This window comes from Leucopleurus acutus (assembly GCF_964270905.1).
Source record: "Leucopleurus acutus genome assembly, chromosome: 2".
NCBI lineage: Eukaryota > Metazoa > Chordata > Mammalia > Artiodactyla > Delphinidae > Leucopleurus > Leucopleurus acutus.
Window position 1 is genome coordinate 14,544,872 of NC_139143.1, and position 26,157 is coordinate 14,571,028.

Genomic DNA, 26,157 nt, shown 5'->3' on the forward strand with positions numbered 1-26,157 from the left:
TAAGACACAAGAATGGAGTTGCCTTTTAAGTTTTGAGAAGTGTTCTCCATAGCATGCCCTTTTCCTTCGATTCCAGTATTTTCACATGAATCAGAAAGAACAGCTATCAAAGCTAAGAGGTTCTCTGTGACGCTTTTAAGGAATGTAGGTCACTGAACTCCATTCTGTCTTAAATATATGATGGAATCTGGGCACTTGTTTGAAAAAAAAGCCACAGATGAACCTGACGTCATGAGCTAGTTGTATATAATTAGAAGAGAACAACATAGGTAAATGTGATGTAAGCAATGGAATGGATATATTTTCCCATAGTTATAACAGTTTTGAAACTGTTGAATAGTACATGGATTACTTGATTATTCAAAGAGAAGATTCAATATTGTGGCAGAAGTAAAACAGATGGTCATCCGAGGCTAGAAATAATATGGAGCATTGCTTTAGGAATACTGTGTTGTGTCAGTGGTGTTCTTAGCATGTCAGATTTATTCCTTAAACATTTAATGAGTACCTCCTATGTCTCAGGCACTCTGTAAGGTGATATAGATTAAAAAACGATTATGATTCAGTCTCTTTTCAATAAAGAGTAGAGGTAGATAGACATGGAAATAGAGAATTGGGGTGTTACAGTTGCTCTGATAGAACCTAATACATAGTACAAGGGAGAGAGTGAACAATTCTATATTGGAGTGAGTGTTAGGAAAAGATTTGTAAAGGAAATAATGAATTTAAGATGGTCAGAGAAGTCTTAAGATTTCTTTGCTGAGCTGGATTTGGGGCTGATAACAAGTGCTGAATCCAGCTCTGCCTCTTCTATCACAGGGAACACTTTGTAAGGGCAGCTTTCTTTTTATTGTCTTCTATTATATCACCTTTCAATTTTTGATTTTGGTTAGGTGTCAGTGGTAACTGGATTGAGATTGCCTATGGTACGAGCTCTGGAGCAGTACGAGTAATTGTGCAGCACCCAGAGACGGTTGGGTCAGGCCCTCAGCTTTTTCAGACCTTCACAGTTCACCGAAGTCCCGTCACAAAAATCATGCTCTCAGAGAAGCATCTTGTATCAGGTAAAGTGATTTTATTAGTACTGGTAAGGAGGTCTACCTCATGTCATGTAAAACCTTGCCTTGGGTGTTATTTTTTAGACTCCTACAAATTAAAAGAATATAAAAGCAGTGTTTTATGTAAGAAAAACACACCAGAAAAAGTGGTAGAAAAGTTTAATAACTGAAGAAATACTATGATTGTCTTCTAAGGTTTCTTTGATATTGTCTGGTTGTAGTATACATAAATTTAGAAGGCATATCTTTTATTTACTCTCTATTTTAATATTCGGTTCTTATGGCATATTTTACTTCAGAATATTTATCATAATCCTGTTGAAGAATGTTTTATTAGAGAAATTTTTCAAGTATGAATGTAATATAAATTTGGTTGTGTTGTCTTAAGGTTTAATGCTAAAGTTAGTAGAATGTTAGTAGTCTAACATCAACTACTGTTAAAAATTAGTAAAATGTGTAAAGAGATGTGAAGAAAATAACATTTGTGGGTTTGTTGTTCTTCATAGTCATATATGTTTCTAACATTTAGATACTAATTTGATACTTAAAAAATTAGTTACAGATTTTCAAGCAAAATTAGCCTGACACAAAATAAAATGATCACAAAGTGAAATTCCATCATGAGATTCAATGTCTATGATAGATGATTTCTGAAAGCGTTGATGAAAATTGAATTGAGTCAGGTGTATCAGTAGTTTGCTTTTTTAAAACAATCTTGCATCAAATCTTTTGTAGATCAGTTCCTGCCTAACTTAAATTTTTATAAACATCCTTTTCATGCATCAGCCTTGTTTATATGAAGACTACCTAATATAAAAAGGTGATGCATCTTTCACTAATTAAACACCAAATGGAGCTGAAATACCTTTTCCATATATGAATGGATGGATGGATGGATGAATATGCTTTTATTGAATGTCTCATTGTTTTGGATGTAATTATGCCTTTCTGAAACAGTCTCTTTTTTAATCTTTCATAGAGAAGTACTCATCTAATATCTGCCTCGCTGAGGAGTTTTTCTCACTCTGTATGGCTGGTTCCTCCTCTTTTGCCCAGTTACCAAGTGTTGGATTGCCTCAGATCTCTTTCTAGATTTTCCATTCTTTGTCTGTACTTTCCCTGGTGATTTGACTATTATCATCTACATGCCAGTGACTCCCAGACTTGCCCTTCACCTGTGACCATCCACAGAGTTCCAAATTGTATATCCAGTGCTTGTGCTTAGTATTTGGTTGTATGTTTAATAGGCATCTCTAAATTAACCTAGATAAAATAGTACTTTTGATTTCTGTCTCAAAACAGAAATAGTATACAATATCACTACTCATTTACCCAAGCTGAAAATCTAGGAATCACACTTGATTCTTCCCTTTTTCTCACTGCACCCGCCTCCCCCTGCCCTCCACATACGTGTAATACATCAGTAGGTCCCGTTTCTCTGCTTCAACGTACATCACAAGTCTGATTACTTCACTTTGTGTCCATTGCTGTCAGCCCCTTAGCTCAAATCAGCATTTCTCCCCTAGGTTACTCCATTCTTTCCCTGTTTCTGTCTTGGCTCTCTATGGTACATGTTCCACACAGCAGCCAGAAATATCTTTAGAAATGCAAAGCAGGACTTCCCTGGTGGCGCCAGTGGTTAAGAATCCGCCTGCCAATGCAGGGGGCACGGGTTCGAGCCCTGGTCCAGAAAAATCCCACATGCCGTGAAGCAACTAAGCCCGTGTGTGCCACAGCTACTGAGCCTGTGCTCTAGAGCCCGCGAGCCACAACTACCGAGCCTGTGTACCTAGAGCCCGTGCTCTGCGACGAGAGAAGCCACCGCAGTGAGAAGCCCGTGCACCGCAACGAAGAGTAGCCCCCGCTCACTGCAACTAGAGAAAGTCCACACAGAGCAACGAAGACCCAATACAGCCAAAAATAAATAAATAAATAAATAAAATTTATTTTAAACAAAAGAAAAAGAAAGAAATGCAAAGCAGATCTGATTTCCGATGGCTTCTTTCTGTATACAGAATGAACAGAATGAACAGATTAATACGGCTCTTCCTGTTCCGGATCCTGCTCACCTGCTCACCACGCCTCCCATGTCACTTTTCTTACTGCTCATGATACCTAACTCATTGGCTTTTCTATTTCTTAAAATTGCCTTAGAAACTTTGCACTTGTTCTTTTCATTTGACATCTTCTTTCTTAGATGTTTGTTTCGCTGTCTCTCCTTGACATTCAGGTCCCATTTCAAATACCTCCTCAGTGAGGCCTCCTTGGCCACCCTGTCTAAACTAGCCAGCCCTCTCTCTAACAGGCACTTTCTGCTATCAGTATCTTGATTTGTTTTCTTCACAGACTTACCACTTTGTTTCTTATTTATCATCTCTTTCCCTCTTCTAGAATATAGTAAGTTTCTACAGCAGCAGCAGCTTTTGTTCTCCACCCTATTCTCAGCACTTAGCATAGTCCTTACGAATAAATGTTGTATAAAATGAGGTAATTTGGTCCTGTGAGAAAATAGACTATTTCTTTGCAAGATTGTTTTGATGTTTAAATGACAATGCCATACTCAGTAGCAGTTGATATTATTTTGATGGTAATGATGTTATTGTTGGATGTGATGTTAAAGAGCCATGTAGTTAAATTTGCATTTTAACAACAAGTATTTCATGTAGGTTTGAAATGTTAGATAATGATTAATACTAACAAAATTGCATAATTTTTTGAATTTTATTTTTTATACAGCAGGTTCTTATTATCTACTTTATACATATTAGTGTATATATGTCAATCCCATAGTTGCATTTTTGAGTCAGCTAGAAGTATTTGTTATTTTTCTGAATTCTAGTAAGCTTAATAATGAAATTAGGAAATTATTTCCCATGAAGCTGATTCAGTAGCCTAGAAGTAAATGTCTTCTTTTTCACCAGAAAACTGGCATCCTGAGAACTGAGAATTTTGTTGTATAAGTAACATATGTACACTTTTTATTCTTATTGCTGTCTGCCAAAATTAAATTTCTGAAGTTTTGTTTAAAATATGCAACTGTGACATTTTATCCAGTAGGAAATGTTGTGTGCATATAAGAAGTTTTGGATACTTTCCTAGTAGATACTGATGAGTTCATAATAAATGGCAAATTAATACATTTTTTATTAAGGCACGCCACAAAAGTACAGTTCTTACATTAATGATATCTGTTTTTGGTTTACAGTTTTTAGCAGAGTATCTATTCAGACAGAAAAAACAGCAGAAATAGATTACTTGTTAGGAGATATCTCAATATATACCCACTTAATATTACCGTGAAAAAATAAAGCTAATTGGAATATGTTTCTTAAATGCAGACTCTCATATAAAAATAATTCTCAGCTTTAGTATTGAAATCTTAATTTTTCTTGATGCAACTGTGAATGAGCAATAAATAACTGGTTCCTATAAGCTTTTGGACAAATGTTATTTGTGCCAGTAAATTCTCAGTAGCTCCTGATCTTGGTTGTTTAATATTGGAGTAACATAAGCAGAAACAATTTATATGGTTGGAAAAAATAAACTAGGCAACTTGTTTACAATGCAGTTTAGCCACAGAACAGAAAAATATTCAGCATCTTCTCTCTTACATACACATTTTTTTTTAACCTTCTCTAAATTCATACCCTACAGGCTACTTTTATAAGGATCCATAGATTTTACTTATATACCTTATATTTGCAGCAAGGTAAACCATATTCAGTTATCTCATTTTTGTTGGCTAGGTACAAATTAAGTGTAATTTTAAGGTAAGTAAGCTGTTTGCCACTCAAAATGTGCTACAATCTGTTTTCTGTAAATTATAATGAAAAAAGTTAAAATATGTTTATAAAAGTGATTTTGTTGGTGCTCTCATAATCTATATTTAACAACTGTTGTGTGCTCTGTTTCTCTCCTAGTCTGTGCAGATAATAATCATGTCCGGACATGGACGGTAACACGATTCAGAGGAATGATCTCTACTCAGCCAGGTTCTACTCCTCTAGCATCGTTCAAGATACTGTCCCTGGAGGAGACAGAAAGCCATGGAAGCTATTCCTCTGGAAACGACATAGGTGAGCTAGATCTTTCGGGGGGACATTTTCAAGTACTGTGTAGGCAATGCTGAAGAAGTATATTATCTGTAGTAGAAACCTAAAAAGGAGTTTTAAATATAAGTTTTTCATTTTCACTTTGAAACTCATTTAAAACAGAAGTTTAATCTTTTTCTGATTAAGTTCTATAAAGTCACAAAATATACATTTTTTTTGACTTTATGAAGGTACAAAAGTGATACACATTTAATAGAAACAGTACTTAGAATTTTGAACTTTTCCCGGGCTAGGGATATGTGGTACCATATTCTCTCGTGGTGACAGGCGGCAGCAGCAGGCCAAAGTTCCCAGGCAGCCACGTGACCACAAAGGTAAACAGGTGATGTGCTTAGAATCAGTCTGTACCCACATAGCCATTCTCTTTTTCACTTTCAGTATTCAGTACATTACATGAGATATTCAATACTTTACTATAAAATGGACTCTGTATTAGATGATTTTGCCCAACTGTAGGCTAATGTGAGTGTTCTGAGCACACTTAAGGTAGGCTAGGGTAAGCTATGATGTTTGGTAGCTTAGGTGTACTAAATGCATTTTTTTTTTTTTTTTTTTTTTTTGCGGTACACGGGCCTCTCACTGTTGTGGAGTCTCCCGTTGAGGAGCACAGGCTCCAGATGCGCAGGCTCAGCGGCCATGGCTCACGGGCCCAGCCACTCCGTGGCATGTGGGATCTTCCCGGACCGGGACACGAACCCGTGTCCCCTGCATTGGCAGGCGGACTCTCAACCACTGCGCCACCAGGGAAGCCCCCCTAAATGCATTTTTGACTTAGAATATTTTCAATTTAGGAGTAATTTATCGGGACATAACCCCATCATAAGTTGAGGAAAATCTGTATTATAGCATCATTTTTCATTGTTTAAAAAGTTGAGGACTTCCGTGGTAGCGCGGTGGTTAAGAATCCGCCTGCCAATGCAGGGGACATGGGTTCGAGCCCTGGTCCGGGAAGAACCCACATGCCGCGGAGCAGCTAAGCCTGTGCACCACAACTACTGAAGCCCACAGGCCTAGAGCCTGTGCTCTGCCACAACAGAAGCCACCGCAGTGAGAAACCTGTGCACCGCAACAAAGAGTAGCCCCCGCTCGCCGCAACTAGAGGAAGCCCACGCGCAACAATGAAGACCCAATGCAGCCCAAAATAAATAAAAGTTGAGAGCACATTTTTTATCTTACTAGCATTTCCTGATTTAAGTGATATTATCTCCAAATGCTAACCACTTTTGTTTATAATTAAAAGCCATAATGGCTGTACACATTTGAAACTTGAAATACTTTTTTCCTTCGTTGCTAATAATTAACCTGAAAATAGATTTGAAGCTGGAAAAGGGCTGGTGTTCCTACATACTGAGAGTGGTTTTGATGGCATCCATTAGTAAACAGTGTAGGATGTCTCTACTGATTTCAGCAAAGGGTATATAAAGTTAGTTATAACAAATCAATTTCTCCCTACACCATACATACACACAAACAGTCTTCATGGAGGTAGCTCATTTTCCTCAAGGATCTGTTTGAAAGAACTAATGCACCTTGTAGATCATCTTGTATAAGCAGAAATTATAGCACTGATGGAAAACGAGGAGTGGATCAGAATTGTTATGCATGAAACTGTTACATGTATGTCCATCAGGATATTTGCTCCCACAGTAAAGATTTCAAAAATAGTTATCTTTAAGAAATGTAAGCTTCTGAAGAGAATTGTAGTACCACAGTCTTAGTATTTTTAGAAAGAGAACTGCTCAGTGTTGTCACTTTTATCAGTTGCTGTGTGATTCCAGTTCCCAGTGTGATGATAGGCACTGAAAGTTTTATTTGAACATTTTTTTTCCAGCTTTATTGAGATATAATTGACATATAACATAGTGTAAGTTAAAGGTGTAGCATCAACAGATATTGTGTACTTTTGCTCCAGGCATTAGAAATCTAAAAAATTGCAGTGAACATCGACTTACACTATAGTGAGCGGTGGGAATAAAAAGCAAACGATTGTATTTTGCACACTGCTCAAGTGCATAGGACGGAAAGCCCCCAGGAGAGAGTGCTAGTCTGTGTGCCGGGTGTTGTAGCATACACTCACATTTAATCTTTTGGACAATTTTATGGGGGAGATCTTATCCCCACTTAACTTTGACAGAAACCAATGTTCAGGCAGAGCACTTCACAGAGGTCTTAATGTTGGAACTGAGAGAGGCGGCGGGGGGTGATGCTAGGAGTTTGAACTGAGATGTGAAGGTGTAAGTTCTAGGACAGGGACATTCCTGGAAGGGAAAGCAGCATGTTAAAAGGATAGAGGCCAATAGAACCTGGCAGGTTTGGCAAATGTCAAGAACGTCATTAATTGTTGGTATGTAGCTGAGAATAGTAGGACATGACACTAGGTAGATAGGCAGGCGTCAGATCAGGGAGCACATGTGTAATATGAATAAAAGATATTTAGAAGCAGCCCTGTAAATTACTTAAGACAGTCGTATGTAAAATGTTTAAAAGGGCCAGGGAGATGTTTTTTCTTTTCTGTTCATAGTTTCGTTTAAAAAAAATATCCTAAGAGGTAGACATGTAGACTAGTGGAACAGAATAGAAAGTCCAGTGTCAGTGGGGGTGGTAGGGGTGGAGTGTAGATGGTAAAGGGGAATGGAGTAACAGATACTAGAAACAGCTGTGCCAGAAAGAAAGGGAGCTAGTTAGAAGGTGAGTACATTCAAAGGTCATATTTTTGAGTCCTCTTCCTTTCTCCCCCGTTGAAGATAACAGAGATGTAAGGATATTTTTTTGTGTTCTCTGAAGGAAAGGTGCTAATTTGGGCACAAGTGTTGGGGAAGCTATAAGAGGGGAGGTATGGATAATTACTTAAGGTATGAAGTTATGTGAGAATCTCACATCAGTAATAAACTTTGAGGGGGAGGGAAGATATAGTCCCGTAATCCTCTTTCCTAGTTATTTCACCCGTCGTCAATATTTTGACTTTGTTTACGGGTTATTGAGTGAGGACTGTCTTTTCATTTCAATAGAATTAGACTTCAGAGAGTTGTGCAGGAATTGGGCAACTGCATAGCTTAGTGAAAAGCCAGACAGCTTGGGTTTGGATTCCAGTTCCATCAAGTAGAACTTAAGAGATCTTTGGTTAACTACCTGTCGGTGCCTTACTTTTCTCGTTTGTAAAATGGAGATGATAATAGTGCATCCTTTATGTGGTTGTTATGATGATTCAAATGAGTGATTTGTGAAGCATGTAGTGTGGTACATAGTAAGCATGAGTATTTGCTAACTAGTAAGAGTGTTATTCTGTTTATTAATAAGGTATGATTCACATAAGATAACTTGGGATATACTATCTTTAAAAAATGTGTTGTACATCACATACTTTCTGTGAATGATGAGTTGATATTTAGCTAATGAGTATTGGGAAAGAATTATTATAATTTTATGTGTAAGTTTTGCATAAAAACACTTTATATTGTTCACATTCTTCCTAAAACATATGAGCCATTTTCCTACCTTGCCAAGTACAATAAAGTAAAAATAATTGAATTTACCTTTTAGATTGAAATCCTTGAAGGGTACACCAGGCTCTGATAAATGAAATTCTACTTAATGAAGTTGTACTTTATTTTTTAAGATTTTGCATGTTAAGTTTTCAAAAAAAGTAACACCAATACATAAAGTAACTTCATTTATACATCCCTTTCTTGAAGTGATAAGAAACTGAGCACATTCTGAAAGATAGTAAATGTAGAGCTTCTATTTTAACAGGTCTCCTTCTAGTACTCTTAATGTATAGTCTCAAGCCTTCAGTTTTTACAGTCTTAGTGCATAAAATATAATTTTGAAAAGTTATATAAAATTTTTTATGAATTTTTGAATTATTTTTTTATACAGCAGGTTTTTTTTAACATCTTTATTGGAGTATAATTGCTTTACAGTGGTATGTTAGTTTTTGCTTTATAACAAAGTGAATCAGCTATACATATACATATATCTCCAAATCTCTTCCCTCTTGGGTCTCCCTCCCTCCCACCTTCCCTATCCCACCCCTCTAGGTGGTCAAAATGCACCAAACTGATCTCCCTGTGCTATGCTGCTGCTTCCCACTTTTTTTGGTAGTGTATATATGTCCATTTTACATTTGGTAGTGTATACATTTTACATTTGGTAGTGTATACATTTTACATTTGGTAGTGTATTTTACATTTGGTAGTGTATATATGTCCATGCCACTCTCTCACTTTGTCCCATCTTACCCTTCTCCCTCCCCATATCCTTAAGTACATGCTGTAGTAGGTCTGCGTCTTTATTCCTGTCCTGCCCCTAGGTTCTTCATAACCAGTTTTGTTTGTTTTTTAGTTTCCATATCTATGTGTTAGCATACGGTATTTGTTTTTCTCTTTCTGACTTACTTCACTCTGTATGACAGACTCTAGGTCCATCCACCTCACTACAAATAACTCAATTTATTTTCTTTTTATGGCTGAGTAATATTCCATTGTGTATATGTGCCACATCTTCTTTATCCATTCATCTGTTGATGGACACTTAGGTTCCTTCCATGTCCTGGTTATTGTAAATAGAGCTGCAGTGAACATTGTGGTACATGACTCTTTTTGAATTATGGTTTTCTCAGGGTATATGCCCAGTAGTGGGATTGCTGGGTCATATGGTAGTTCTGTTTTTGGTTTTTTAAGGAACCTCCATGCTGTTCTCCATAGTGGCTGTACCAATTTACATTCCCACCAACAGTGCAAGAGGGTTCCCTTTTCTCCACACCCTCTCCAGCATTTATTTGTAGATTTTCATGATGGCCATTCTGACTGGTGTGAGGTGATAACTCATTGTGGTTTTGATTTGCATTTCTCTAATGATTAATGACGTTGACCGTTCTTTCATGTGTTTGTTGGCAATCTGTATATCTTCTTTGGAGAAATGTCTATTTAGGTCTTCTGCCGATTTTTGGATTGGGTTGTTTGTTTTTTTTGATATTGAGCTGCATGAGCTGCTTGTAAATTTTGGAGATTAATCCTTTGTCAGTTGCTTCATTTGCAAATATTTTCTCCCATTCTGAGGGTTGTCTTTTTTTTTTTTTTTTTTTTTTTGCGGTACACAGGCCTCTCACTGTTGTGGCCTCTCCCGTTGCAGAGCACAGGCTCCGGATGCGCAGACTCAGTGGCCATGGCTCACAGGCCTACCCGCTCTGCGGCATGTGGGATCTTCCCGGGTCAGGGCATGAACCCATGTCCCCTGCATTGGCAGGCGGACTCTTAACCACCACGCCACCAGGGAGGCCCTGAGGGTTGTCTTTTCGTCTTGTTTATGGTTTCCTTTGCTGTGCAAAAGCTTTTAAGTTTCATTAGGTCCCATTTCTTTCTTTTTGTTTTTATTTACATTTCTCGAGGAGGTGAGTCCAAAAGGATCTTGCTGTGATTTATGTCATAGAGTGTTCTGCCTATGTTTTCCTCTACGAGTTTTATAGTGTCTGGCCTTACACTTAGGTTTTTAATCCATTTTGAGTTTATCTTTATGTATGGTGTTAGGGAGTGTTCTAGTTTCATTCTTTTACATGTAGCTGTCCAGTTTTCCCAGCACCACTTATTAAAAAGGCTGTCTTTTCTCCATTGTATATTCTTCCCTCCTTTATCAAAGATAAGGTGACCATATGTGCATGGGTTTATCTCTGGGCTTTCTATCCTGTTCCATTGATTTATCTTTCTTTTTTTGTGCCAGTACCATATTGCCTTCATTACTGTAGCTTTGTAATATAGTCTGAAGTCAGGGAGCCTGATTGCTCCAGCTCCGTTTTTCTTTCTCAAGATTGTTTTGGCTATTCGTGGTCTTCTGTGTTTTCATTACAAATTGTGAAGTTTTTTGTTCTACTTCTGTGAAAAATGCCAGTGGTAGTTTGATAGGTATTGCATTGAATCCCTAGATTGCTTTGGGTGGTATAGTCATTTTCACAATGTTGATTCTTCCAATCCAAGAACATGGTATATCTCTCCATCTGTTTATATCATCTTTAATTTCTTTCATCAGTGTCTTATAGTTTTCTGCATACAGGTCTTTTGTCTCCTTAGGTAGGTTTATTCCTAGATAATTTATTCTTTTTGTTGCAGTGGTAAATGGTAGTATTCCCTTAATTTTCTTTCAGATTTTTCATCATTAGTGTATAGGAATGCAAGAGATTTCTGTGCATTAATTTTGTATCCTGCTACTTTACCAAATTCATTGATTAGCTCTAGTAGTTTACTGGTAGCATCTTTAGGATTCTCTATGTATAGTATCATGTCATCTGTAAAAAGTGACAGCTTTACTTCTTCTTTTCCGATTTGGATTCCTTTTATTTCCTTTTCTTCTCTGATTGCTGTGGCTAAAACTTCCAAAACAATGTTGAATAATAGTGGTGAGAGTGGGCAACCTTGTCTTGTTCCTGATCTTAGTGGAAATGGTTTCTGTTTTTCACCATTGAGGATGATGTTAGCTGTGGGTTTGTCATATACGGCTTTTATTATATTGAGGTAAGTTCCCTCTATGCCTACTTTCTGGAGGGTTTTTATCATAAATGGGCGTTGAATTTTGTCGAAAGCTTTCTCTGCATCTATTGAGATACCATGTGGTTTTTATTCTTCAGTTTGTTAATGTGGTGTATCACATTAATTGGTTTGTTATATTGAAGAATCCTTGCATTCATGTGATAAACCCCACTCGATCATGGTGTATGATCCTTTTAATGTGCTGTTGGATTCTGTTTGCTAGTATTTTGTTGAGGATTTCTGTATCTATGTTCATCCGTGATATTGGCCTGTAGTTTTCTTTGTGACATCTTTGTCTGTTTTGGGTGTCTGGTTGATGGCCTTGTAGAATGAGTTTGGGAGTGTTCCTCCCTCTGCTGTATATTGGAAGAGTTTGAGAAGGGTAGATGTTAGCTTGTCTATAAATGTTTGATAGAATTTGCCTGTGAAGCCATCTGGTCCTGGGCTTTTGTTTGTTGGATAGTTTTTAATCACAGTTTCAATTTCAGTGCTTGTGATTCGTCTGTTTATATTTTCTGTTTCTTCCTGGTTGTGCTTTTCTAAGAATTTGTCCAATTCTTCCAGGTTGTCCATTTTATTGGCATATAGTTGCCTGTAGTAATCTCTTATGATCCTTTGTATTTCTGCAGTGTCAGTTGTTACTTCTTTTTCATTTCTAATTGGACTGATTTGAGGCTTCTCCCTTTTTTGCTTCATGAGTCTGGCTGATGGTTTATCAATTTTGTTCATCTTCTCAAAGAAGCAGGTTTTAGTTTTTTTGATCTTTGCTATTGTTTCCTTCATTTCTTTTTCACTTATTTCTGATCTGATATTTATGATTTCTTTCCTTCTGCTAACTTAGGGGTTTTTTTGTTCTTCTTTCTATAATTGTTTTAGGTGTAAGGTTAGGTTGATTATTTGAGATGTTTCTTGTTTCTTAAGGTAGGATTGTATTGCTATAAACTTTCCTCTTAGAACTGCTTTTGCTGCATCCAATATGTTTTGGGTCGCCGTGTTTTCATTGTCATTTGTTTCCTGGTAGTTTTTGATTTCCTCTTTGATTTCTTCAGTGATCTCTTGGTTATTAAGTAGTGTGTTATTTAGCCTCCATGTGTTTGTATTTCTTACAGATTTTTTCCTGTAATTGATAGCTAGTCTCATAGCGTTGTGGTCGGAAAAGATACTTGATACAATTTCAATTTTCTTAAATTTACCAAGGCTTGATTTGTGAGCCAAGGTATGATCTATCCTTGAGAATGTTCCATGAGCACTTGAGAAGAAAGTGTATTCTGTTGTTTTTGGATGGAGTGTCCTATAAATATCAGTTAAGTCCATCTTATTTCATGTATCATTTAAAGCTTGTGTTTCCTTATTTATTTTCATTTTGATGATCTGTCCATTGGTGAAAGTGGGGTGCTAAAGTCCCCTACTATGATTGTGTTACTGTCAATTTCCCCTTTTATGGCTGTTAGTATTTGCCTTATGTATTGAGGTGCTCCTATGTTGGGTGCATAAATATTTACCATTGTTATATCTTCTTCTTGGATTGATCCCTTTATCATTATGTAGTGTCCTTCTTTGTCTCTTGTAATAGTCTTTGTTTTAAAGTCTATTTTGTCTGATACGAGAATTGCTACTCCAGCTTTCTTTTGATTTCCATTTGTGTGGAATGTCTTTTTCCAAACCCTCACTTTCAGTCTGTATGCGTCCTTAGGTCTGTAGTGGGTCTCTTGTAGACAGCACATATATGGGTCTTGTTTTTGTATCCATTCAGCCAGTCTAAGTCTTTTGGTTGGAGCATTTAATCCGTTTATGTTTAAGTTAATTATCGATATGTATGTTCCTATTACCATTTTCTTAATTGTTTTGGGTGTGTTATTGTAGGTCTTTTCCTTCTCTTCTGTTTCCTGCCTAGAGAAGTTCCTTTAGCATTTGTTGAAAAGCTGGTTTGGTGGTGCTTAATTCTCTTAGCTTTTGCTTGTCTGTAAAGGTTTTAATTTTCCATTGAATCTGAATGAGATCCTTGCTGGGTAGAGTGATCTTCATTGTAGGTTTTCCCCTTTCATCACTTTAAATGTGTCCTGCCACTCCCTTCTGGCTTGCAGAGTTTCTGCTGAAAGATCAGCTGTTAACCTTATGGGGATTGCCTTGTATGTTATTTGTTGTTTTCCCCTTGCTGCTTTTAATATTTTTTCTTTGTATTTAATTTTTGATAGTTTGATCAATATGTGTCTTTGTATGTTTCTCCTTGGATTTATCCTGTATGGGACTCTCTCTGCTTCCTGGACTTGATTAACTATTTCCTTTCCCATATTAGGGAAGTTTTCAACTATAATCTGTTCAAATATTTTCTCAGTCCCTTTCTTTTCCTCTTATTCTTCTAGGACCTCTATAATTTGAATGTTGGTGCATTTAATGTTGTCCCAGAGGTCTGTGAGACTGCCCTCAATTCTTTTCATTCTTTTTTCTTTATTCTGCTCTGCAGTAGTTATTTCCACAATTTTATCTTTCAGGTAACTTATCTGGAATATCTACCTCAGTTATTCTACTATTGTTTCCGTCTAGAGAATTTTTAATTTCATTTATTGTGTTGTTCATCATTGTTTGTTTGCTCTTTAGTTCTGTTCACGAGATTTTGGATCATCTTTACTATCATTATTCTGAATTCTTCTTCAGGTAGACTGCCTGTTTCCTCTTCATTTGTTTGGTCTGGTGGGTTTTTACCTTCTTCATCTGTGGTGTGTTTTTCTGTCTTCTCATTTTGCTTAACTCACTGTGTTTCGGGTCTCCTTTTCGCAGGCTGTAGGTTCGTAGTTCCTGTTTTTGGTGTCTGTCCCCAGTGGCAAAGGTGGTTTCAGTGGGTTGTGTAGGCTTCCTGGTGGAGGGGACTAGTGCCTGTGTTCTGGTGGGTGAGGCTGGATCTTGTCTTTCTGGTGGGCAGGTCCGCATCCGTTGGTGTTTTTTGTGGTGTCTGTGACCTTATTTTGATTTTAGGCAGCCTTTCTGCTAGTGGGTGGGGTTGTGTTCCTGTCTTGCTAGTTGTTTGGCATAGCGTGTCCTGCACTGTAGCTTGTAGGTCGTTGCGTGGAGCTGGGTCTTGGCATTGTGACGGAGATCTATGGGAGGTGTTCGCCATTAGATAGTACATGGAGCCAGGAGGTCTCTGGTGGACCAGTGTCTGGAACTCAGCTCTCCCATCTCATAGGCACAGGCCTGACACCTGACCAGAGCACCAAGACCCTGTCATCTACATGGCTCAGAATAAAAGGGAGAAAAAAAAGAAAGAAAATAAATAAATAAACAAAATAAAATAAAGTTATTTAAAAAAATGATTAAAAAATTAAAAAGTAATTTAAAAAAACAGAAAGAAGAGAGCAGCCAAACCAAAACAGAAACCCACCAATGATGAGAAGCGCTAAAAACTATACTAAAAAAATAAATAAGGACAGACAGAACCCTGGCACAAATTGTAAAAGCAAAGCTATACAGACAAAATCACACACAGAAGCATACACATACACACTCAGAAAAAGAGAAAAAGGGAAAAAATATATATCGTTGCTCCCAAAGTCCACCCCCTCATTTTGTGATGATTCGTTGTCTATTTGGGTATCCCACAGATGCAGGTACATCACGTTGATTGTGGAGATTTAATCCGCTGCTCCTGAGGCTGCTGGGAGAGATTTCCCTTTCTCTTCTTTGTTTGCACAGCTCCTGGGGCTCAGCTTTGGTTTTGGCCCCACCTCTGCGTGTAGGTCGCCTGAGGGCGTCTGTTCTTCGCTCAGACAGGACGGGGTTAAAGGAGCAGCTGATTCGGAGGCTCTGGCTCACTCAGGCCGGGGGAGGGGGGGTATGGAGTGTGGGGCAAGCCTGCGGCGGCAGAGGCTAGCGTGACGTTGCACGAGCCTGAGGCATGCCGTGTGTTCTCCCGGGGAAGTTGTCCCTGCAGCATGGGATGCTGGCAGTGGCGGGCTGCGCAGGCTCCCGTTAGGGGAGGCGTGTATAGTGACCTGTGCTTCTTGGTGGCTGCAGCAGCAGCCTTAGCATTTCATGCCCGTCTCTGGTTTCCACGCTGATAGCCACGGCTCACACCCGTTTCTGGAGCTCATTTAGGCAGCGCTGTTAATCCCCTCTCCTTGCGCACCAGGAAACAAAGAGGCAAGAAAAAGCCTCTTGCCTCTTTGGCAGCTCCAGACTTTTTCCCGGACTCCCTCCTGGCTAGCCGTGGTGCATTAACCCCCGGAAGGCTGTGTTCACTCTTGTCAACCCCATTCCTCTCCCTGGGATCTGACTGAAGCCCGAGCCTCAGCTTCCAGCCGCTGCCTGCCCCGGCGGGCGAGCAGACAAGCCTCTCGGGCTGGTGAGTGCTGGTCGGCACCGATCCTCTGTGCAGGAATCTCTCCGCTTTGCCCTCCACACCACTGTTGCTGTGCTCTCCTCTGTGGCTCCGAAGCTTCCCCCCTCTGCCATGTGCAGTCTCCACCCGTGAAGGGGCTTCTAGTGTGTGGAAACCTTTCCTCCTTCATAGCTCCCTCCCACTGGTGCAGGTCCCGTCCCTATTCTTTTGTCTCTGTTTTTTCTTTTTTCTTTTGCCCTACCCAGGTACGTGGGGAGTTTCTTGCCTTTTGGGAAGTCTGAGGTCTTCTGCTAGCGTTCAGTAGGTGTTCTGTAGGGGTTGTTCCACATGTAGATGTATTCCTCATGTATTTGTGGGGAGGAGGGTGATCTCCACGTCTTACTCCTCTGCCATCTTGAATGACCCCCCAGCAGGTTATTATACATTTTATACTTATTAGTGTATATATGTCAATCCCAATCTCTCAATTCATCACACCAGCACCCCCTCACCTCCTTCCCCCCTTGGTGTCCATATGTTTGTTTTCCACATCTGTGTATCAATTTCTGCCCTGCAAACAGGTTCATCTGTACCAGTTTTCTAGGTTCCACATAAATGCATTAATATATGATATTTGTTTTTCTCTTCTGACTTAGTTCACTCTGTGTGACAGTCTCTGGGTCCATCCACATCTCTACAAATGACCCAATTTCCTTCCTTTTAATGGCTGAGTAATATACCGTTGTATATATGTACCGCATCTTCTTTATCCATTTGTCTGTTGATGGACATTTAGGTTTCTTCCATGACCTGGCTATTGTAAATAGTGCTGCAATGAACAATGGGGTGCATGTGTCTTTTTGAATTATGTTTTTTTCTGGGTATATGCCCAGTAGCAGGATTGCTGGGTCGTATGGTAGTTCGATTCGTAGTTTTTTAAGGAACCTCCATACTGTTCTCCATAGTGGCTGTATCAGTTTACATTCCCACCAACAGTGCAAGAGGGTTCCCTTTTATGCACACCCTCTCCAGCATTTGTTGTTTGTAGATTTTCTGATGATGCCCATCCTAACTGGTGTGAGGTGATACCTCACTGTAGTTTTGATTTGCATTTCTCTAATAATTAGTCATGTTGAGCAGCTTTTCATGTGCTTTTTGGCCATCTGTATGTCTTCTTTGGAGAAATGTCTGTTTAGGTGTTCAGCCAACTTTTGGATTGGGTTTTTTTTTTTTAATATTGAACTGCATGAGCTGTTTATATATTTTGGAGATTAATCCTTTGTCCGTTGATTTGTTTGCAAATGTTTTCTCCCATTCTGAGGATTGTCTTTTCATCCATGTTTGTAGTTTCCTTTGCTTTGCTGTGCAAAAGCTTTTGTTTCATTAGATCCCACTTGTTTATTTATTTATTTTTTATTTCCATCACTCTAGGAGGTGGATCAAAAAAGATCTTGCTGTGATTTATGTCAAAGTGTGTTCTTCCTATGTTTTCCTGTAAGAGTTTTATAGTGTCTGGTCTTACATTTAGGTCTCTGATCCATTTTGAGTTATTTTTTTAAAAAATTTCTGATGCAAGATGAACTGCTTGTAGTGTTGCATTTTGTGTCTGATTTTGACGTGGAATGCAATGCCACAATGACGGGCATGAAGAATTCTTTTTTTTTCAAAATTAATGTTCCTTTTTTAAATGAAACCTGTTACGTTTTAATTAACTTTTGCCATTTTGTTTTCTGACCCAAGGGCCTTTTGGAGAGCGAGATGATCAACAGGTGTTTATCCAGAAAGTTGTTCCCATCACTAACAAACTGTTTGTAAGACTCTCATCTACTGGGAAGAGGTAACACTTTACTGTAAAGATATTATATTCAGAAGTCACATTTGTCTTGCAAACCATGTTAAGTCATTTGACACTGATAAATAGTGGTATCAGAAACAGATCTTTGAGAGAGACGTCTATTCTTTATCTTGTGGTCATTTTAACTTAAAGTTAATACAGTATACTTAGTGCTTATTCTCTACAATCTACTTATGATTTTCACTGCTGTGGACTTTTAGGAAGGACTAGTGATATGATAGTAGAACAGATACACAGTGAATTGGATGGTAGACAAGTGAAATTCTAATTCCGGCACTTCCTCTTACTAGCTATGTAAATTCAACTTAACTTACTTTGTTTCTGTGAGCCTCAGTTTCTTTTAAAGTTTAACTACCTTGCCAAGATTTCACTGAGTGAAAAACATGCAAAATACCTTGCATAGTCCCTGATTATAATTGATGCTCAATAGGAGCTAGTTTCCTCTTTTTCATTTGACTAAAATCTTACTTCACTTAAAATTATTTACAGCCTCAAACATATTGTGCTGTAACATTTCTCCTCTTTAAGAACAAAATTTTTTGCATGTCAAGGAAGTGAAAAAAGTAAAATTCCTATTAGTAGTTACTAAGTAGGTTACAAATTTTTATATCAATGTCACTAATGCTAGTGACATTTTAAATAATTTCTCTATTATCTTCATGTGATCGCTGACTTCTTAATATTTTAATGATAAAGTCTTTGAGATGATAAATTTTCTTTCCATCAAAGTTCATTGCATGTAGTCATCAGTGATTGTTAAATGAATTGATTCCAGAAAATGATTTTTGTGTTCTAAACTTTTTTTTTTTTTTTAAGAAAATGTTATTAGGAAGCTACAGTGTAGTTACAGGCCAAATTTGTATCTGGAGAAATGCGTCCCTGCGCTTTAGTGTTTGTGTCCCTGTTGGGTGAAGAAGCTGCCCAATGGTTTGAAGCTGCTGTTATAACAGCGTTCTCTAACAATGTAGTCTTTCACATTCTTCTTCAGTGCTCATGTCCTCTCCAGTGTTGTTCTGTCCCTAAGTATTGTTCTGTCACTTCCAACAATAGCAGAGTGTTGCAATCAACTACAATTTCTGCATGATAAAACAAGTTTTATGTAGTTTTTAAGTTTATGATTCCAGAGGAAAAGCTATAGTTGTAAAGATAGTATAAGCCAAGGAGCCAGGTTGGAAATGTTTTTTTCTCTCATTTAAAGTCCAGGCCCTTATATTCTTTTTCATATTCTTTTCCACTATGGTTTGTCACAGGATCCTGACTATAGTTCCCTGTGCTATACAGTGGGACCTTGTTTATCCACCCTATATATAATAGTTTGCATCTGCTAATCCCAAACTCCCAATCCATCCCTCCTGTCCCTTGGCAACCACAAGTCTGTTCTCTATGCCTGTTTCTAGTTCATAAATAAGTTCATTTGTGTCATATTTTAGATTCCACATAAAAGTGATACATGAGATTTGTCTTTGACTTCACTTAGTATGAGAATCTCTGTGTCCATCCATGTTGGTACAAATGGCATTATTTCATTCTTTTTTTTATGGCTGAGTAGTATTCCATTGTATACAGGTATCTTCTTTATCCATTCAACTGTTGATGGACATTTAGGTTGTTTCCATGTCTTGGCTATTGTGAATAGTGATGCTGTGAAATAGAGGTGCTTGTATCTTTTCGAATTAGAGTTTTGTCTGGATATATGCCCAGGAGTAGGATTGCTGGATCATATGGCAACTCTGTTTTTAGTTTAAGGAACCTCCATACTGTTCTCCATAGTGGCTGTACCAATTTACATTCCTGCCATCAGTGTAGGAGGGTTCCCTTTTTGGTCTTCTGCCCATTTTTTGATTGGGTTGTTTTTTTGTATTAAGTTGTATGAGCTGTTTGTATATTTTGGAAATTAAGCCCTTGTTGGTCGCATCATTTGCAAATGTTTTCTCCCAGTCTGTAGGTTGTGTTTTCATTTTGTTTATGGTTTCCTTTACTGTACTAAAGCTTGTAAGTAAGTTTGATTAGATCCCATTTATTTATTTTTGCTTTTATTTCTATTTGCCTTGGGAGACTGACTTCAGAAAACATTGGTACGAATTATGCTAGAGAATGCTAATTAGCCTGTGTTCTCTTCTAGGAATGGGATGGTATCATGTCTTATTTTTAAGGTCTTTAAGCCATTTTGAGTTTATTTTTGTGTATGATGTGAGGGCATGTTTTACCGTCATTGATTTGCATGAGGCTGTCGCAACTGTTTTCTTAATTATTATTTACAGGGGGACATCTTTATCCAGGACTTCCCCCTGCAGGTGGATACCACAATCCCCTGATACTTAAGTCCCTTATATAAACTGGTGTAGTACAGTCAGCCCTCTGTGTCTGTGGGTTCCACATTATGGAGGGCTGACTGTAGTTTTAAACAGGAATCTAGATTTTTAAAAATATTTTGTCAATTCAGATATTATTGAAAAATAACTACATTAACAAAAATAGAAAAGTGATCATCTTGATAAACACAGAAAAAACATTTGACAGTTCAGCAACCATTTATGATTTTTAAAGAAGAATCCTAGCACTTAATAAAGGGCAAATTTATTAAGCTGATAAATAATATCTGCAAAAGTAATTGTAGTAAACCTCATACTCAATGGTGAAATACTAGCTTTTGCCTTGAGATTGGGAATGAGACTGGGATGGGCTCTGTCACTCGCTATATGTGGGCACTGCAGGAATGAACTCCCCCCTTACCCTCCACCATCCTTTTCCCTGCCTGCTAGGAAGCTCAGCTAAGCTTCATATTCTGTTCCTATGTTTTTCACATTAATATGAGTTGTTTTTCCTCTTCCTCCTTTATTTTCGGACCTTGCATTTGCCTGGCGCTAATTGTTAATAATCTTTTTTTTTTTTAAATAAGCCTCCTCAACTTTGTTTTGAAGTAGGCTGGGATAAATGTTTCAATCAAGTACAATTCTGTTAACCCTTCTATGGCTTTGGGACATCATTTACTGACATTATTGCTTGGTCTCCTCATTTGTCAAATGTGGATAATTGCTCTTTGTCAGGTTCTTTTATGAAAAAAAATCAATGAAGATAGCTATAAAAATGCTTTGGAAAAGTTGAGTATTAATATATTGGAGAATACAAGGCTTGAATTTTATTCCTGTTGACTCTCTTTGACTCCTTTAAATATGTGTGGAAGAGACAACTGTAACTTTGCAAAGAGACAATTTAAAAATCTGAATTATAAAATGTAATTTGTTCCTCATGGTTTACAACTGTCCAATATCTTTTGCAGAATCTGTGAGATCCAAGCTGTTGACTGTACTACAATATCCTCATTTACAGTGAGAGAATGTGAGGGCTCCAGTAGGATGGGCTCAAGGCCAAGGCGCTACTTGTTCACGGGCCACACAAATGGCAGCATTCAGATGTGGGATCTGACCACTGCCATGGATATGGTTAACAAAAGTGAGGATAAGGGTAGGTGCCATATGGAAAGGTGTTTGGCACAGGGTAGGCTTTTGACATAAGTGATTATAGTGATGTATGTTTTCCTAAGATGTAGGTGGTCCGACTGAAGAGGAGCTACTCAAATTACTGGATCAGTGTGATCTGAGCACATCTCGCTGCGCTACTCCTAATATCAGTCCAGCAACTTCTGTGGTTCAGCACAGCCGTCTTCGTGAATCAAATTCTAGGTAGGTCTGAATTGATTGCTTTGGGAATATTGGCTGAGCTATTGTAACCACATAGTTCTTTCTATTGTAACCACATAGGTCTTTAAAGCCAAATTTTTCAAAGTCCATTTTAAATTCATACTTTTTTTTACTAAATTTCTCATCTATATGCATGTTTCTTTTCATTAAAAAACCATTTTGGGCCCTTTTACTTATTTTGTGAATTGCTGCCAATTTGAATTATTATGTGATCAAGAATTCATTCAAAGGAAATTAGAAAAATCACATGTCCCCTTAGATGGTATGTGGAACTGGTGTTCCTATTGCCTAGGGACATATTAATAAAAATGATTACATTATCTTGTCTAATCTTACTTTGTCATCGTATTAAAAGTACATAATGCCTTAGTATATTGTTTTAGTTAACCATATTTTTTAGAAATTCCAAAATCTGAATTAAGGGCCAAATACTGAAACTGTTGGTTCCACATTGGTTTTAAAGGTGTTTTCCCCAGCTTTTTTTCAGCTATTCAAAAATCTAGCTTCATTGCGAATATATGTGTATGGTGTATTGTTTGCATTGTTAATTTTATACACACACATACAGTATATAGCGTGCTTAAAATACATTCTTATATATGTAAATAAGGATATAGTATTCATTATAAAATCTATATGTTTTAACTGGTAGTTTAATTAATGAGATGTGCCCCTGAAAAATCCCAGAAAGAAATGTGAGCTGTAATTATTAACTATATTTCAGTCTTCAGCTCCAGCACCATGAAACCATCCATGAAGCAGCTACTTACGGTTCCATGAGGCCTTACAGAGAAAGTCCCTTGTTAGCAAGAGCAAGGAGGACTGAGAGCTTTCACAGTTACAGGGATTTCCAGACTGTGAACTTGAACAGAAATGTAGAAAGAGCTGTCCCTGAAGATGGTAACTTGGGTCCAGTACAAGCTGAAGTGAAGCGGGCAACAGGGGAATGTAATGTGTATGAGAGAAAGTCTCCTGGAACCGAAGTTAAAAGTTTGAGAGAATCAGATAGTGGAGTGGAGGTGCATAAAATAGCTGAAGGTTTTCTAGAATCCAAGAAAAGGTCATCAGAAGATGAAAATGAAAATAAAGTGGAGTTACGGAAGAAAGGAGGATTTGAAGGAGGAGGATTCCTTGGAAGAAAGAAAGTCCCCCACCTGGCATCCTCACCAAGTACCTCTGATGGAGGAACTGACTCACCTGGTACTGCATCCCCATCTCCTACGAAGACTACTCCATCTCCTCGGCACAAAAAAAGTGATTCTTCAGGTCAAGAATACAGCTTGTGAAGACTCAGCAAAATGAGTAGTTTCATTAATTTAGATGAGAGTTAAACTTTACTGGAGTTCAACACATTAGCTTTTACACCAAAACTTTACAAATTAAGATTGGACTTCATTATCTTTTTGACAGAATTACCTGGGGTAAGGAGATAAAATAACCATATCATCTCTTCAGATCTTTTGGAAATTTTTTTTTAGTTTTACAGGCACATTTAATAGATCATTTGTAAAGCAGGAGTCTACTTCAGTGTTTACTCTGTGGATTTTGGAAGCATAGTACCATGTCTTAATAAGATGGTGCCCATATAGATGAGCGTCCCCTTAGAGTGTGGGAACCAACAGACTGCATTCCTAATGTTGATCATGCCTGAGATTTGTCTTGCAATGTTATATTAAGCGAATTACGTAATTCTCTTTGGAGCTTAGTCTCCCAACCCTTATTGTGATTGCAAAGTGGTTTACCAGATATTTAATGAGGTGCTATGTTTGTGAAAAAATATGTAATTCAAAAACACTATTGAATACCAGATTACTCTGTGTAGTGGGATGTCCTTTAGGATAATTTTACTTTAATTGTGGTCATTTTCTGATTCTCATTGTTGGAGTTCTTAAATCTTAGCAAGCATCACCAATATTAAATAGGTCAAAAGTTTAAACTTTCTTTAAAGTTGGAGCAATTGTCTGTGTTTGAACAGATGAAGTAAAAATAATAAAGACAGCTTTGAGTGACCACAAAGGAAAACTGTACCAGTTGCTAGTCTGCCTTGTTTTAGGAGCCACCATATTTTTTTCCTGTGTTAATAATCAAGATAATTAAATTAGAATGTGGCCATTTTGTTAAGCTTGAGACTGCAGTTCTGAATTTTTTGGTTAAAGATTTTGGCTGCTGTAGAAATATTTTAAATATATTTTGAATTATAAGAACAAAAAACTTTTTGTATTTTTTTCCATTTAATTGGAATGATTTCCAAGTTTCTGCAAATAAGGTAATTGTAAATTTAAAGCATTAAGCATTTATTGGTGAATAATGTGTATATATTCCCATTCTGAGAAATATAGTGGATCAAGTCAAAATAAATAAGTTTCCTATATTGCCAGTGGTTTCACAGCCATTCTCTTGTATTTGTCAATTAAGTCAAAAAAAGTGATTAAGACTGTGTTTTCAAGTTATTCAAGGAACAGTTATCCTGTTTAAAGTGCACCTACCGTGAGTTTGTTCATGTCTTTGCTTTTTCCCATAATAAAAGGGAAGGGAAGAGGGAGCAATTTATATGTATTAAAACAAACTAACTTGTATTACCAATGAGGGGAAATATTGTTAGGCAAAGCATAATTTCATTATTACTAAGGATTGTAATTATCTCTTACACCCTTCTTTCTCATTATGATACTCATGTTAAAGTTAGGTGGGCAAGTAAGAAAACGTTACAAATTGATTGTTTTTACCCAACCTTTTCCAAGAGTAAAAGGCCACTGGAAGTTTCTTTTAAAGAATTATGTAGTAAAATCTTATAAAAAGGCAATTCACTATACCATTATTCCGTACTATATTTGCATTATACTGCAAATCTTTTCTCTTTCACTTAACAAGAGCTTGAACCTTGATGTTATAGCAGGAACTTGAGTCTACTCTGGCACTTAACTTGTAACCTTGAGCAGATTATAATGAAAAAACTTAGGCATAGCAGGGATAATAATTACCTTATTAGAGTGTTTGAGACTGAAAGGGGAAAAAAACCTCCACAGCCACCTGCACGCCACAACCTCCTCTTCCTCATCTGTGCTGTGAACTTCGAGAACAGGAACATCTTTAACACTGTCCATCATTGTAAGGAAGAAGAGGCAGATTTTAGAAGAAAGGCCATGTGAGGACTCAGAAGATGGCCACCTACAAGAGCACTCTCACCAGAAGCCAACCCTGACAGCACCTCGATTTCAGACTTACAGCCTCCAGAACCGTGAACAGAGAATTTCAGACAAGATGGTGGAGTTGGAGGACCTTTAGCTCACCCTCACCTCCTGGGCACACCAAAATCACAACTAATTAACTGCTGAAAAAACATCAGTAAAAAAGACTAGAATCTCCCCCCAACCCCGCCCAAAATTCTACATCCAGACATAAAGAAGCAATCATGAGACAGTAGGAGGGGTGCACTCACAGTATAATCAAATCCCATACCACCCAGGTGGACAACCCACAAACTGGAGAATAATTATATCACAGAACTTCTCCTGCAGGAATGAGAGCTCTGAGCCCCACGCCAGGCTCCCCAGTCTAGGGGTCAGTCATTGGGAGGAGGAACCTCTAGAGCATTTGCCTTTGAAGGCCTGTGGGGCTTGACTGCAGGAGCTCCACAGGACTGGGGGAAATAGGCACTCCACTCTTGGAGGGTGCACACAAGGTCCCACACTCACCAGTCACAGGGCAAAAGCCGTAACTCCGTAGGAACCTGGGCCAGACCTACCTGCTAGTCTTGGAGCATCTCCTGGGGAGGCAGGGGCAGCTGTGGCTCTCAGGGGTCATAAAAGCTGGTGGCTGATGTGGGGACCTGTGTAAACTCTGGATGGAGTCAGACATTTCAAGTCCTTGGCACCAAGACCCCGCCCCACCCAACAGCCTGTAAGCTCCAGTGCTGGGATGCCTCAGGCCAAACAACCAACAGGGTGGGAAACAGCCCCACCTATCAGCAGACGGGTTGCCTAAAGACTTCTGGACTCACAGCCACCTCTACACACACCGCTTGACAGGGTTCAGCCCACCAGAGGGCCAAGACCCAGCTCCACCCACCGGTGGGGAGGCATCAGCCCTTCCCACCAGGAAACCTGCACAAACCTCTCTACCATTCTCACCCACTAGGGAGCAGACACCAGAAGCAAGGAAACTACAGTCTTGCAGCCTGTAGAACTGAGTCCACAGCACAGATGAGAACCTACCCTGGGACCAACTAGCCCCTGGCCCTTGGGTGACAAGAGGAGAGTGTACTGCTGGGACACGTAGGACATCCCCTACAGGGGGCCATTCTCCAAGAGAGAGAAACGTAACTAAGCTACTACATACGTAAAAATACAAATAGAAATTTAAACAAAGTGAGACAGCAAAGGAATATGTACCAGACGAAGGAACAAGATAAAACCCCTGAAGAACAACTGAGTGGAGATAGGCAGTCTACCTGAGAAAGAGTTCAGAGTAATGATTGTAAAGATGATCCAAGAACTCAGGAAAAGAATGGAGGCACAGACTGAGAAGACACAAGAAATGGTTAACAAAGAGCTAGAAAAATCTAAAGAATAAACACATGGACTAGAAGGAATCAATAG

At 38.3% G+C, this 26,157-nt stretch overlaps 1 protein-coding gene across 3 annotated transcripts in view; it reads left to right on the forward strand.

Moving 5' to 3' along the window:
• KCTD3 (potassium channel tetramerization domain containing 3) overlaps positions 1 to 25,028 on the forward strand; it is a 68,185-nt gene extending 43,157 nt beyond the window's left edge. For 2 of the 3 annotated variants that reach the window (XM_082834449.1, XM_082834451.1), the window contains exons 13-18: positions 894 to 1,064; positions 4,979 to 5,134; positions 17,744 to 17,840; positions 21,139 to 21,323; positions 21,403 to 21,541; positions 22,284 to 25,028. In XM_082834449.1, coding sequence (XP_082690575.1) covers positions 894 to 1,064; positions 4,979 to 5,134; positions 17,744 to 17,840; positions 21,139 to 21,323; positions 21,403 to 21,541; positions 22,284 to 22,845 — 1,310 coding nt within the window. In that variant the 3' untranslated portion in view covers positions 22,846 to 25,028. The remainder of the gene's footprint in view (positions 1 to 893; positions 1,065 to 4,978; positions 5,135 to 17,743; positions 17,841 to 21,138; positions 21,324 to 21,402; positions 21,542 to 22,283) is intronic. The other variant, XM_082834450.1, reaches the window with a different exon arrangement.
• Positions 25,029 to 26,157: the final 1,129 nt, after the last annotated feature.